This window comes from Nicrophorus vespilloides, unplaced genomic scaffold, assembly GCF_001412225.1.
Source record: "Nicrophorus vespilloides isolate i.1.1-1 unplaced genomic scaffold, Nicve_v1.0, whole genome shotgun sequence".
Classification (NCBI taxonomy): Eukaryota; Metazoa; Arthropoda; class Insecta; order Coleoptera; family Silphidae; genus Nicrophorus; species Nicrophorus vespilloides.
The window spans coordinates 1-13,263 of NW_017098600.1; the positions used below are offsets into that span (position 1 = coordinate 1).

At 33.2% G+C, this 13,263-nt stretch overlaps 1 protein-coding gene across 2 annotated transcripts; it reads right to left on the reverse strand.

Moving 5' to 3' along the window:
• Positions 1 to 808: 808 nt before the first annotated feature.
• Positions 809 to 4,788, reverse strand: LOC108562898 (Krueppel homolog 1-like). 2 transcript variants are annotated; one of them, XM_017921397.1, is made up of 2 exons: positions 4,524 to 4,788; positions 809 to 2,889 (listed from the first exon to the last, which is right to left on the reverse strand). In XM_017921397.1, exon 2 carries the CDS (start codon positions 2,864 to 2,866, stop codon positions 1,247 to 1,249), a length of 1,620 nt encoding a protein of 539 aa, XP_017776886.1. In that variant the 5' UTR covers positions 2,867 to 2,889; positions 4,524 to 4,788; the 3' UTR covers positions 809 to 1,246. The 2 variants fall into 2 exon arrangements, with proteins under 2 accessions (XP_017776886.1, XP_017776885.1); XM_017921396.1 differs by lacking the exon at positions 4,524 to 4,788 and adding an exon at positions 3,339 to 4,044.
• Positions 4,789 to 13,263: the final 8,475 nt, after the last annotated feature.

Genomic DNA, 13,263 nt, shown 5'->3' on the forward strand with positions numbered 1-13,263 from the left:
TAGTGGGTGATGATTTCAGTTAATTTCAACTTATTTTTTTAAACAATGACTGTTTCAGAATAAAAATAACTGGTATAAAATTAGCCGTATATTTTGATATTACTGGAGACTGAAAAAATGTACCCGACATTTATTTTTGGACTAGATCATTTTTTGCTTGAAGTTCTAATCTATTTTCGTGTCTCAAGATGCATTGTTTTACATTATAGAATAAAATAACATTATTGTTTTACGTAAAAACTTGACTAATTAGATATCATTAATTTGTAATCTATTGTTAGATTACAATAAATTATATTTTACTTATTGTGACATTTTAAATATATCTCAATCAATTTTCTTTTGTGCATAATATATAACACTCTTTAAATACATTATTAATTGTGACAGTAAGTAATTTTGTATTTGTAAATTATGTTAAGATTATACTATTTTCGCATAATTTTAATAAAATACTAAAGTCTTTGCAGATAGTACGATTTTTGTAAGTGGGATAAAATAATAGACATAAATATTGTTCATTATATTTACTCTTATTCAATAATAGTACATAGATAATAAGGAATTTAACATATGCCAGATGAAAAATTAATTTAATCTTCATTATTGGCTCAGACTTAGAGTACAGTACATGATTTTTTTTTATAATTTACTTTTTTATTTATTAAATACGTGAAACAAAATAAAAAATTAAATAATAATTAAAGTTATATTTATACTTAAAAAATACAAAACACATTTATCTATATACCGATCAGCCAACACACTTCTTTTAATATATATATTATTAAAAAAAATGAAACAGAAATTTCAAAAAACAACATAATAATATTTATTTAATACACAATATTTACTTTTATACTTAGATACTAGTATGAGGTGAATGGATTAATTCTAATTAATCCGGTTTCTTTTCAATTAAATATATAGTTTGAGACAGTGCAGTGTATTTTTTGTGTGATTTTTATGATTAATATTAAATAGTAATATTGCTTGGATCATGGATCCGAGGCACTGCAATGAGGTAAAACGTCATGTCTATCACAGAAAAATAAAAAAAAACAGAGTCTATATATAAGTTACAAACAGAAACAATGTTTCGTAAAAACAGTTTTGGTGTCTTGCACTAAATTTAGTCCTCCACGAATAGAAACATTGCCATAGTAGTATTATATAATAATATTAAAAGCGAAAATTATAGTACGGATTGATTGTTTTCAATTTGAATTTGGTTTTGCGGGAATCACTACGATGCGCGAGCGTACTGAATGACTGAACTGTAGCGCACCGGTGACAAGTCCTGGGCGATTTCCATGGATTTCAGGATCATCTTTGATCGTTTTCTCGGGGGTAGACTGAGTTCTGGATCAGGGGAGACGGAGGGAGCGGGCGAGACGGGATTCGAGCTAGGAGGGGTTAAGATCGGCTCACCCTCTGAGGCGATTTCTTCCACAGCAAGAGCAGCCTCGACGCGCCTTCTGATGTCGTCACCAGCATTCAGAGGGGTGTCGTAATGGATGGCCGGTTGCGAGAAATAGGCAGGATGTTGTCTCAACGCTGCTGCTACGTCTGTGGTACCCCTGGAGATGAGGTTGAGGACGGCCATGTCTGGCGGAGTCGCCCTGTTTGCAGCATCCAGCTGAACTCTTTCAGTAGCTGTTGCCGCTGCGGCCAGGAGTTCCACACCGCTGGACGGATTACCGTAATGAAGATAGGAAAATGATGTGGGGGAGAGATGTTCTCTTTGGTAGAAATAATAACGGAAATCGTTGTCGTAACTCAATGGTTGCTCTGGAATCTGGGTGAGGTTCATAGGGGCATCCTTGTTTTCCTTGTCACTGGATGACGAGCACGAAGATTCGGAACTTGGAGTTGTTGATTGCGGGGGCGAAATCGGAGCTGCGTTTTCTGAATGGCTCTTGATGTGAGCTTCCATGTTCTTTTTGGACGAGAAAGTATCATTGCAAATTGTGCACTTGTATACTTTTTCGCCGTAATGGGCGACCTGGTGCAATTTCAGGACGTGATTGTACCCAAAGGATTTGCCGCAGATCTCGCAGGAGTACGGTTTTTCGCCGGTATGGGTCCTCGAGTGGACCTTGAGCTGCTTGCTGCACGTGAAACCTTTCTGGCAAACGGTGCAGACGTAAGGTTTCTCGCCTGTGTGCGTCCTCATGTGGATGACCAATTGACCCGATTGGATAAAAGTTTTCGAGCACACGGTGCATTTATGAGGCCTTTCTCCAGTATGGATACGCATATGTCTGTGCAGCTTGCCGGAATGTTCAAACGCTCTCGAGCACACGTCGCACTTGTAAGGTCTTTCCTTGGTGTGTATCCTCCTGTGCACGCTCAGATTCTCCTTTACGCTGAAAGACTTATTGCAAAACTCGCAGCAGAAGGGTTTTTCGCCGGTGTGCGTCCTGTAATGTCTGGTCAGTCTTGCTGGAACAGCGAACGTCTTCGAGCAGATATTGCATTTATATGGATCCTCTGCCTCCTTCTGATGTGTACGCTGATGCGCTTGGTACGCAGATTTCGAAATGAAAAGCTTATTGCACAGAGGACATTGGATGTTTTCCGCTACCGGAATTTGTCCAGGGAAAGAAGGTATGGGCAGATCCGGACTGGATTTGTATGGGTCCTCTGCCTCCTTATGATGTGTACGCTGATGCGCTTGGTACGCTGTTTTCGAAATGAAAAGCTTATTGCACAGAGAACATTGGATGTTTTCCGCTACCGGAGTTTGTCCAGGAAAACTCGGTATGGGCAGATCCGGACTACAGACCAGTCGCTTCACAGATATATCCTCGGATGTCTGCACTGGCACTACGGGCATTGCCGCTTCACTATAATAACCAACCATGGCTGGCACCTTGGACCAAACTTCTGCAAAGAAAACAGAAAAATAAAATTTACAAAATTTAAATAAAATAACACACTTAAAAACTAACTTTAATCAATTTGATTTTAAGTACTTTATATAAAATTCTTAAAAAAATATATATAATTTTACATAAAAATTCTAAGTATACATTAAAACTTTCAAATTAAAAATAAATTTTTAGAATTGATTATTTTATTTTTATTATCTATAGTTATAATAATAATTAAATAATTTTTTTATTAAAAATATTTGAATTAATTATTGCTGATAGCCGAATAAGTGAAAAATCTTCTAACTAATACAATTACTACAACTACTACCACACGAAACTACTGACTACTGCCACACGAAATAATCACCATTTTTATTATCTTGACTCATATTGCACTCTTTGAAAAAATATCACTTAATTAACAAAATAAAAAGTAAAATAAAACAAACTATAACGCACCATCAGGGTGTTCGGTTTTGTAACGCATAATAAAATTCTTAATGAAAGTCTCTTGCACGGGATCTGAGGCCGCATGAGCCATTTTCACTTGATTGGATGGAATAAGAAAAAATAATAATATTTGAAATAATAACAATGATGAAAATTGTTGTAAGGCACTCTTCGGTAGGAACGGTCTAAACAGTTTTAGGTGCAACGCATCAATGCAACTTTTTGTGATCAAGTGCGTTCTCTTGGCGATGAGGCCACGCCCCGTGCGTGTGCACTGCGTAGGTGGGGGTAGAGGGATTCGGAAAAAAAATGCTCTTAGGTCGGTTTTTGACCCCGGAGGAACCACCGAAAGGGCATTGCTCTCTTCCCTACCAATCCCCGAAAATTATATGTGCGGATTCTTTTTCCTTTAAGAATTTTCGAGTAGGTCAGGAAAATTTGCTTATTTTCTTCTTCTGTTTTTTTTTTTGTTGGTTGTGCGGTTATACGTTTCTCGCAGTCATGACCATCCGTAATCTGGCGAGTTTCGGCAAGGAGATTTTTAAATTATTTCAAGAAGTATAGCGATTGTATATAAAGTGTTATTATGTATGAGTCTGTTGTATATATAAAATGTTTATGAGCGATTGTCTATTTATATTTGGTGTTGAAAAACAACATCGACAGTTTAGTTGCTAATCAGGCGACACGCGCAATATTGCAGGGAGGCGGCCAACTGCGGATGGAGGCACGCTCACTTCAACCTCTCAAGCGGCGACCCCGCACGAGGATCCAGCCGCAGTCGGTCGCCTCCACGTGTACTTTCCGCTCGCCTTTTTTACAACGATCACCGACCTCGCCAACCCATAGAGACGTAGGTCGGAGTCGGTTCTACGTCCCGCACCGATCGCCGTGCGAACCAATCCCCACCGTCACCAACGAAGACACCTCCCTCTACCCCCTCGACACGCAGCCGCCCAACGATAAACACTACCAATAAACAATAAACTTTTTTCTGTTGCAAAATTTGTTTACGAATCAACAAATTTGTTTGTTTAGTCACCTTTAATAACTTGGTCCATAAAATATTTTAATCCAATCGAAAACAACAAAGTTTATGAAACAGCATTCATTTACGTAAAATTAAATTAAATTAAATTATTACTAATTGTTTACTATACTATGTTCAGAAAATATTTGAAATTTGGTACTTACGTTGTTCAATGCAAGTAAAAATCCAAATAGAATGTTGCGAATAGGAACGTAATAACAAAATGTAAATATAAAACTGTTTATTATCAATGAACTGACGACGGTGATGTTTGTCTTCTCATTTGGAGACCGAATTCGAATGGAAACTGTATAAACGATTCAATATATGTAGCAAAACGCTAGTAATGGAATTTGTTTGTTATTACTGGTGTTGTCTTTTAAAGTTTTTTGGGACTATACCAAAGGCGCTCTAAAATCAAACTGAAATGTTTACCTCCCACAAGTTCGGTGATAAGCGTCGACGGCCGAACTCATCCGAACGCTCAGGTCCCGCCCGCTCCTCACCACATCCCGCCCTCATCGTTCGGATCCCAACAAGTCTGGCCCGTGCAGGCAAGAGCACGTGGAGGCGACCAACTGCGGTTTTTGCGAGCTGTACCGCTATAACTGACCATCAGACTGAAGAAATGCAAAAAGTCGCACATTCGAAATTGTCTTGGGTCACAGCACGCGCATACATACAATATATATACATATAAATCTATACATACATACAACAACAACAAAAAAAAAACAATATATGTATAAAAAAATCGTCTGCAAGAGAGCTGAGGCAATTTAGAATTCAATGCGGACGGCATGATTTAATTTTTGAAGCACATAACGTACGAGCGTATTGACCCAAATTAAATGACGAATTAAATGGTTAAAGACCTATTCCGAAGCCAAATCCAGACTAGGTCGTTCATTGTGCAAACGCACAGGTTCATTCACTAATTTTGCCATTCGGTACGAAACGCGTGTGTGCGGAAAAGTGGGTTTTCCTTTTGCGCTCTTTCGCAGGTTTGAAAATCTAAACAGAAACCCCCCGTATCCTCGACCTTATTTGATCCGGACCCTAACCTATCAACTTTAATTTTATGCAATACATTCAAGCATTTTTTTAAGTATATAAATATAATGGAATGATGCATTCAAAATATCTTACATCTATTTATATTATAATAAACCGCTGCACCAAATGTCATATTGACATTTTCATTATTTATAAGAAATTTTATTTTTTTCGGTATACGATAAACTTTTACATGTTAACTACATAACATGCAAATTATTACTATAATTAGTGTACATAATATAAATTTATAATTTACGTTACTTGTATTACAGTATCATCACTGGAAATTAAAATATAATAACAATGATCGGTGTTAATAGATATCAAATTATAAAAGAATTTCAAAAATTTAAATTTCATTTAATTCACTTTATAATAAAATCATTGCCAATTATAGACTCATCTGTAGTAAACGTTATATAATGAGAAAATAAAAGAAAGTTGTACAACCAGTAACAGAATTAAAGATCAATTATTTTTAAATATATATTCAAAATTCACAGAGACTTTGACTGATCTTTTATGTTTATTATTAAATTGATTTTTATTTTAAATAGTTATTATATGTTTAAAGTGAGTAAAGTATACTCATCTGCAATCTTGAAGTCCCGATAAAGTGTCAAGGTTTTCACCAATCTCAATGCAATTGTAGAGCAAATTGCATTATTTAACATTTTATGCGTTCCTAAACGGAGAAAGTGTCTGAGGTGAATGGTAACGCGGGCAGGCAGCTTCATTGAAGGAAGGCTGCTGAGACATGTCTGGCAAGGGTTGGTCAGTAATATCTGGACCAGCTTAAGGTCGTTTTCGATTATGAAGATATACCACTCATTTATTACGCAATCCGAACTTGAGAATCAGTAAGTGGAACATAACGAATAATACACGATGCAACAAATATGCATTACTTCGCTGTATTTTTCTTCTTCTGTTATACTTAAATATATGTAATAAAGAAACATTAAGAAATACAAATATTTACTCTAAGTATCATATTCTAGAATTGATTTGATCCGGGATAAACATGATATTTTGTTCGTAATCATTAAATGATTAAAAGTTTATTTGTGGAACAAATTAAAATATTATCTACGGACTATTTTTCATTTCTTAATTATAAATATTTTGTTACGTTCACGGATTAATGGATCCTATATCGTCAATATTTTGAAAGTATTTTTCTTACAAATAGTAAATCGTAATCATAATATTATTTCATATTTATCTCAATAACTATCGTATTAACCTAATTGCGTTTTATGAATTAAAATTTACAAGTTTAATAATATAAAATCTAATTAATCGTTATTTTAAATAGTTTAACATGGGTAAATTATAATTAAATAAACGAATTTCTAAAGCTTTAGTAATATTTAAGTACATTATAATGCAATTAAGAGTTTGTGATCACTTTAAGAGAGAAACGTGCTATCAATTATATATAATACTATTATAAATGATAGTAGTGCTTATATGTTTTTATCACATTCAAATTCATTCATAAATTCATAAATACTATTTAAAATAAGTAAAAAATAATGTAAGAGTATTAATGTAAATTGTTGTTATTCCATGTATTACAACGTAATAGATACATATTTTGCTACGACGGTTCTTGCGCATATTTTGAACGTGTGTGAATTCACAGTTTGTACAAAGATCAAAGTATGATTATACAATACTTATTAAAATTGAAGAAAATATATAATTAACAAAGTGAATAAAGTAAACAATTTTTTATAACATACAATTTATGATGCTGCAAGTTTGCAGTAAATTTCAACTTGCAAACTTGCAGACCCATTAGGTTGAGAATCGCTGCTCTATACAATATTTAAATTAAAGATTGTATTGTAGTAATAATAAATAATGTAAAAAAAAACAAAATTAAACATTTTCATAAATAACAATAATAATGCTGCAAATCGCTATTGATCTTATATCTTTCTACTCCTGTTGTAATAAATGAAGTAAACTTTAGATATTTTGTTAACGTATTTTGATGTTAATTGGATTCTAACGAGAAGTAATTAAAATCAATTACTTGTCACTTTTTCAATTTACTAACTATTTTAATGCTTTGCTATATTCTACAATGCAAGTATATTGAAGCCATAATACTTGAAGTTTATATTATCAAAGTCATTGAAATATGACTTCAAACTAACGAAATCGGTTTGAAAATGATCTTACATTACATTTGAACATTCATCAATTTTCATCCATAAGATTTCAGTTAATTGAACGAAATATAACGAATAAACTTTTAAATTTTCTTATAATTTCCTACGTACAAATTTTGCAAAATTGTATTTGACGTAATAGCAACAAATTATTACAAATACGCATATTCAATGTTATAAATTGTATAAGATGAGTTATTTCCTTCAATCGAAGAACTTACACAAATTTGCAAATCAATTTTGGCGTGACAAAATTAGATACCAAATCCACGTGTCCAATATATGTCTGATGTCCTTCGTATTTAGTCAGGGTTGTCGGCCCTGACTCTAGTGTCTTGTTAAATATTGACAATATGAATTAAGCATCGAAGACATATTAAATATTGACCTAAAACATCGACACACTTCGATCGGAATGAAATTTCTGCTTAGAAAAATCAAGCACTCTTTTCTCTTCTTCTTTCTCTTATTTAAATGGCAGTTGACGGATTGGCGGAAATGTTGGAAGTGCATGTGATGATGTTCCGAGGGCCACAAACATTTTATACGACTTACATAACCATTAATTTCTATAATCGCTAGCCGCGTCCGGTTTTATCGTAATAATGAATCACGTCTACGTACAATACAATAATGCATGCGATGATATTGAATAATGGGAGGACACGTGCAGTGCAAACTTGTGATGGCATCGTGAAGTTTGATTTGATTTTCAACATTGAATTAGAATTATTTTGTTTTGGCACGAATATGCATTACGAAGCAATTTTTTTCAATTAAATATATTTAGTCTAATATTTTTGTATAAACGAATATCTTTGGAATATTTGCTAATATACAATTTTGTTGACAATTCATTACTAAACTACGTTTCTAGTATAGCATAATGACTAGTTAATTACATGATGTTTCACAATTAAATTATTATGGGCTGCTTAAATTATGTATATAGTTACTTCTCTTGCTAGATGTAACAAGTAACGTATAATATTTGCAAAGTAAATAAGGGTGCGATTGTATTTATAATCTCTGATAAAGCCAAACGTAAAAACTTCCATATGCTATGATGGTTGCAAAACATAGCTTGCAAAGTAATTTGGTAAGTATTCTGTTGGAATATAACAACATGTGTATTGTATACTCTGTAGACATATAGAATTGAGACGATTTGGAAGTTGAAGGAGCGTAAAATCTTAGAATTACTGTTATTATATAAGTATTATTTCAGAGGGGATGTAAATGAATTGATTGTGAGTATGTAGTGAGGAGGAGTAAGATGCGAAATTGATTGTGGTTGTTAATTTATGTTCCACGTGCGACTCGATGATCCACAGTCGGTCGCCTCCTTGCGCGAGGCCTTTCGAGGCCAACGTACGTTTCCCTCCCCACCCTGACTACTTTGACAATGACTAACATCGATCGTAGTTGGTCGGTGGCAGTGGCATAGCCCCACATCTTGTCGTCTCACTCCATCCCACATGCAGTCCCCGTAGAAACGCGCAATAATAATTCAATTATCGGTTATTTTTGTTGCTCCACGTGCCCACAATAATGTCCATACATTTTTTGCTAGCAGATAAACAATTTAGCGTTGCGTATTTATAGCGCGGCATTCGTCGTCCTCGTTCTGGTCGTCGTTTTCGTTGGATTCTCGGGGATGCCACCTCTCTCTGTTCCTCGCATTTCGAAAGAGAAAGTCGACGGCGCGACGTAACCCGAACGGATGCGAGGTCGTTCCGACCGAGACCGTACCTTGACCAATCTCAACCTAAGTTGTTTTAGCTATGACTCTGTTCCATGGGAATTAGACAATAATGAATCTAAGACGCTTTTTCACTTGGCCAATTAAATGGCCTTATCCTTGAGCGGCTTCCAACTCACCTACATTATACCTCGCCTACTCCGCTCGTTCATTTCTTTCCACTCCTCGCGAACCATCATACCACCACATCCTCCTTGTTAGACAACAATATTTTAATTGTTCTTTTATAGCATACACGTGCGCGCTTTCCCATATCGCGCACTTACATCAACCATAAACACACATGTTTTCCATACATTTTCCTTTCTTCCAGCAAATTATTACTTGCTTCGCTCGTGGAAACTGCGTTCTCCTTCGTCCTGCACGCAAAAAGTAATGGATTTTATGTTCGGCGCATTTTTGTAATAACGTAGCCCATTTGTTGGAAAACAAAAGCGCTCCACGTGCCACAGTACCATAATATTTTGCATATACCGAAGATAAGCCTTTCCAACATCAAAACAAACAAACAAAACCATTAAGATCAATTTATCCACATTGTATAGACATTCTACTTAATCGTTATCCTTTCTAGAATGTTCAATTAATAAACAAGTATCCATGATTTTCCATGGGATTTTCCAATGTTTTTCTTATATTTATATAAATGAACATTAATGTATTATTCTACTTAACCTTTATATTTTCTAGAACATTGTGTAAATAAATGTATCTGTAATGGGATTTTTCCATAGGTATATTAATACTAATAATATTCTACTTCCTCCAGAATTTCAGCGTTTCTCAACCCTTTAGCCGCGCGACCCAATAAATTTGTTTAAAGTTTACTAAAAGTGTTTTACCAGTTCCTCGCTTTGACAGATGTCATTTCCTAGAAATTCAAATAATCATTCTTCCCCAAAAGTTATAGTTTATGCGTATGTCGGTAAGACAGTAGTCGAACTCTTCTATTGTTTCGCTTTTATCAATATAACAAAACGAAAATACTACTTAACGTTATGCTTAATCATTAACCTTTCTAGAATGTTCGCTCGACGTAATTCTTATCCATAAATTTGTGTGTATGGTGTTGTCGGCATCTTCCACTGTTCTACTTTTATTAATCTAACATGTGACAAGTTTATTCATCACATATACAAGAACGTTACTCATAAGTAATGAATGAACTAAATATCACATATCGTGATAAATTTTAGTTGTATATAATATACAAATTGCATAATAGATTAATACATACATCATACTTTACTTTACTTAAGTTAAACCTAAAATATTTTTTAGTAGTATTCAATCTGTAGATCAACTATTATATTGGTTGTACAAAAAAAAACTATAATTTAGTTCTAGTTTTAAATAGATGGCATATATTTTGCGGAGCATTCTGTATTTTGATTAAACAAACTAATTAAATGAAAATTGCTCATCGTTGTAAATGAATATTATTATGACAAAGAACAAATTGTTTATGTTCTTTTTGAAGATCATCCGACAATTGCTTACACAACGACCTTCATTCACATATTGCGTATTGTGTTTGCGCTACGTTACGTGATGGATAAAAAGGCGTAAGGTAACAAATGCGTAAACAAATGAATCGCAAATAGAAAATGCCTTCTGGCCGATAATGTTATTGCTGCAGATATGCTAATATTATAGAAACAACGCTTAATTAAGCTTGTAATCAAATACGATTACTTTGTTTTTCGTTTTGTTTACGCGAATGTGAGACAAATCTTCGTTAAAGTAAACCGTTAATCTTAACAACTAAATATTTTTATTTACGGTCTGCATTCTTCGTGATGCGATATTCGATTCACAACAACATTTGAATCACATTACTGTTTTTTTATAATCCGAAATGTTTGTCTGTTATTACTACATATTTTTCATTTCATCAAGGTGAATCCAAGGATACATTGTTCTTTTTTCTCTCTATCTGTTGTACCGGAAATGGTCAACCAGTAAGAATAATTTCTGTATACATTTTGTTACTTTCGAGAATCGAAAACTCACTTTGTTATTGTATACTTTGTTATACAGATATAATAATTTTTGATCAAAAAGTATGTAAATGCGCAATAAATAATTTGTTAATTTTCTGAAACAATGCGAAGAAGTTGTTTCGAGGTTTCTGGTGTCATGCGATATGCACATTTTTGTATTCGCAATTCAGCAGGATTATATTTCTTCTGTACATAACCTTCGTCGAAACAAAATGGAATGTCATGTTCGCTGATAAATAAGTGCTTATTTATATAACTTGGTCAGATTTTTTTTCATTTGAATATTTTAAGATGTGCACGACCAAGGAAAAAACAAAATTATTGTTTAATAATAAAATGTTAGCTATATAAGAAGTCATTAATATTCGGCGGTCGTTAAGAATTAACAGCTTATTTATATAACTTTAGTTGAAACATTGAAGGAGGTGTACAAAAAGTTTAAGATTATAATAAACTAAAAGGTGTAGGATTATGATAAACTATAATTCGTACGATTTTTGTAAATTTTAAAATATAAATTCAATTAACTAACTTGTTCAAAGCTATCTATATGTCCAATTTTATTAATTAATATAGTTCCCTGAATGCACAATTTTTTTTATTTCAAGTAGCGATAGTGGATTCTAGGAAGTGCAGTTGAATGGCCCTTCATATGTAATATTTATTTAATTTTTATCATTGATTATCTAATTGTGTAACTGTAAAAAATCGAGTAATTTTGTATAATTTAGTTGTATTACATTGGAGTTTCAGTTCGTAGCAACGTACAATTATCATAAGGTTCTTAGCGACTATAAGGCGTTCTTGATAATCAACTTTCTAATAGTAATTCAATTAGAACAAACAGTTAATAATGAACCAATTGGCAAATTTCTCAAAAAAAATAAATACATGTGAACGTACTGCTTTTCCAATATAATAAAATCATATTTGATGTATATTTATTATTAATAATTATATATTTAGTGATGATCAATATTTTATTGTATTCATTTTATAATTACTACATTTTATATTCATTATACAAATTAACTTTAGTCGATTGAATTATGTAGTTTTGTAGTCCGAATTATATTAGATCATTGATGTAATTGACAAAATAACTATAACTAGTCATAAATAGATTAAATATACATTAATTCATTTGTCTTACTACGTTTAGTTTTTCAGTTCTAATTAAAATTCAATTTTAATGCATCTAAATTTACTAAATATTTATATAAGCTTAAATTAATAAATTTTAAAAACACAGTGAATTTCTTAATTTCGTTTCGTAATTTGTATATTTTTGGATAGATTATAAATAACGTTTCAGACGTCAAACGTAATGATCTTTTATTGTATATTATTGCATAAAGTGATATAGAAATTTCGCGAAATTGCAAAAAACTGGCATGTGCGGATTTCGAAAAAATAGACGAAAATTCAAGTAAATTTTGTAATGTCCGCGATGTTGAAAACGAAATTGATATTAGATCGATAATTCCTTTATGTGCGAGTTGCTGTTGTGCAACGTCAACTGATTATGCATGGAAATAGAAATGCACTTAGTCCAGTTTTGTATTGTGCAAGTAGAACTATTTTCAGTTATAAAAATAGAAGGAAAGTGTGCGAAAAGAAAACAAGAGTGGAATGTAGAAAAACAGTCGAAGAAGTCGCAGGACTTTCGGCTTGGATGGATGGACGACTGCACGCGCGGTCTCTATCCGTATCGTCGTCCTTGGTTCAATTTTTCCATGCATATTTCAAACGTAGATCCACACGCCGCACGTGTACAATTAACAATTTAAAAATAGCAATCCTATAAAAGCAACAAACAAATAAAATATATTTACAAAAAAAAGTTGATTATTTGCAAACTAATTGGGCGAAATGTAATGCTCGAGATATGGTTGTT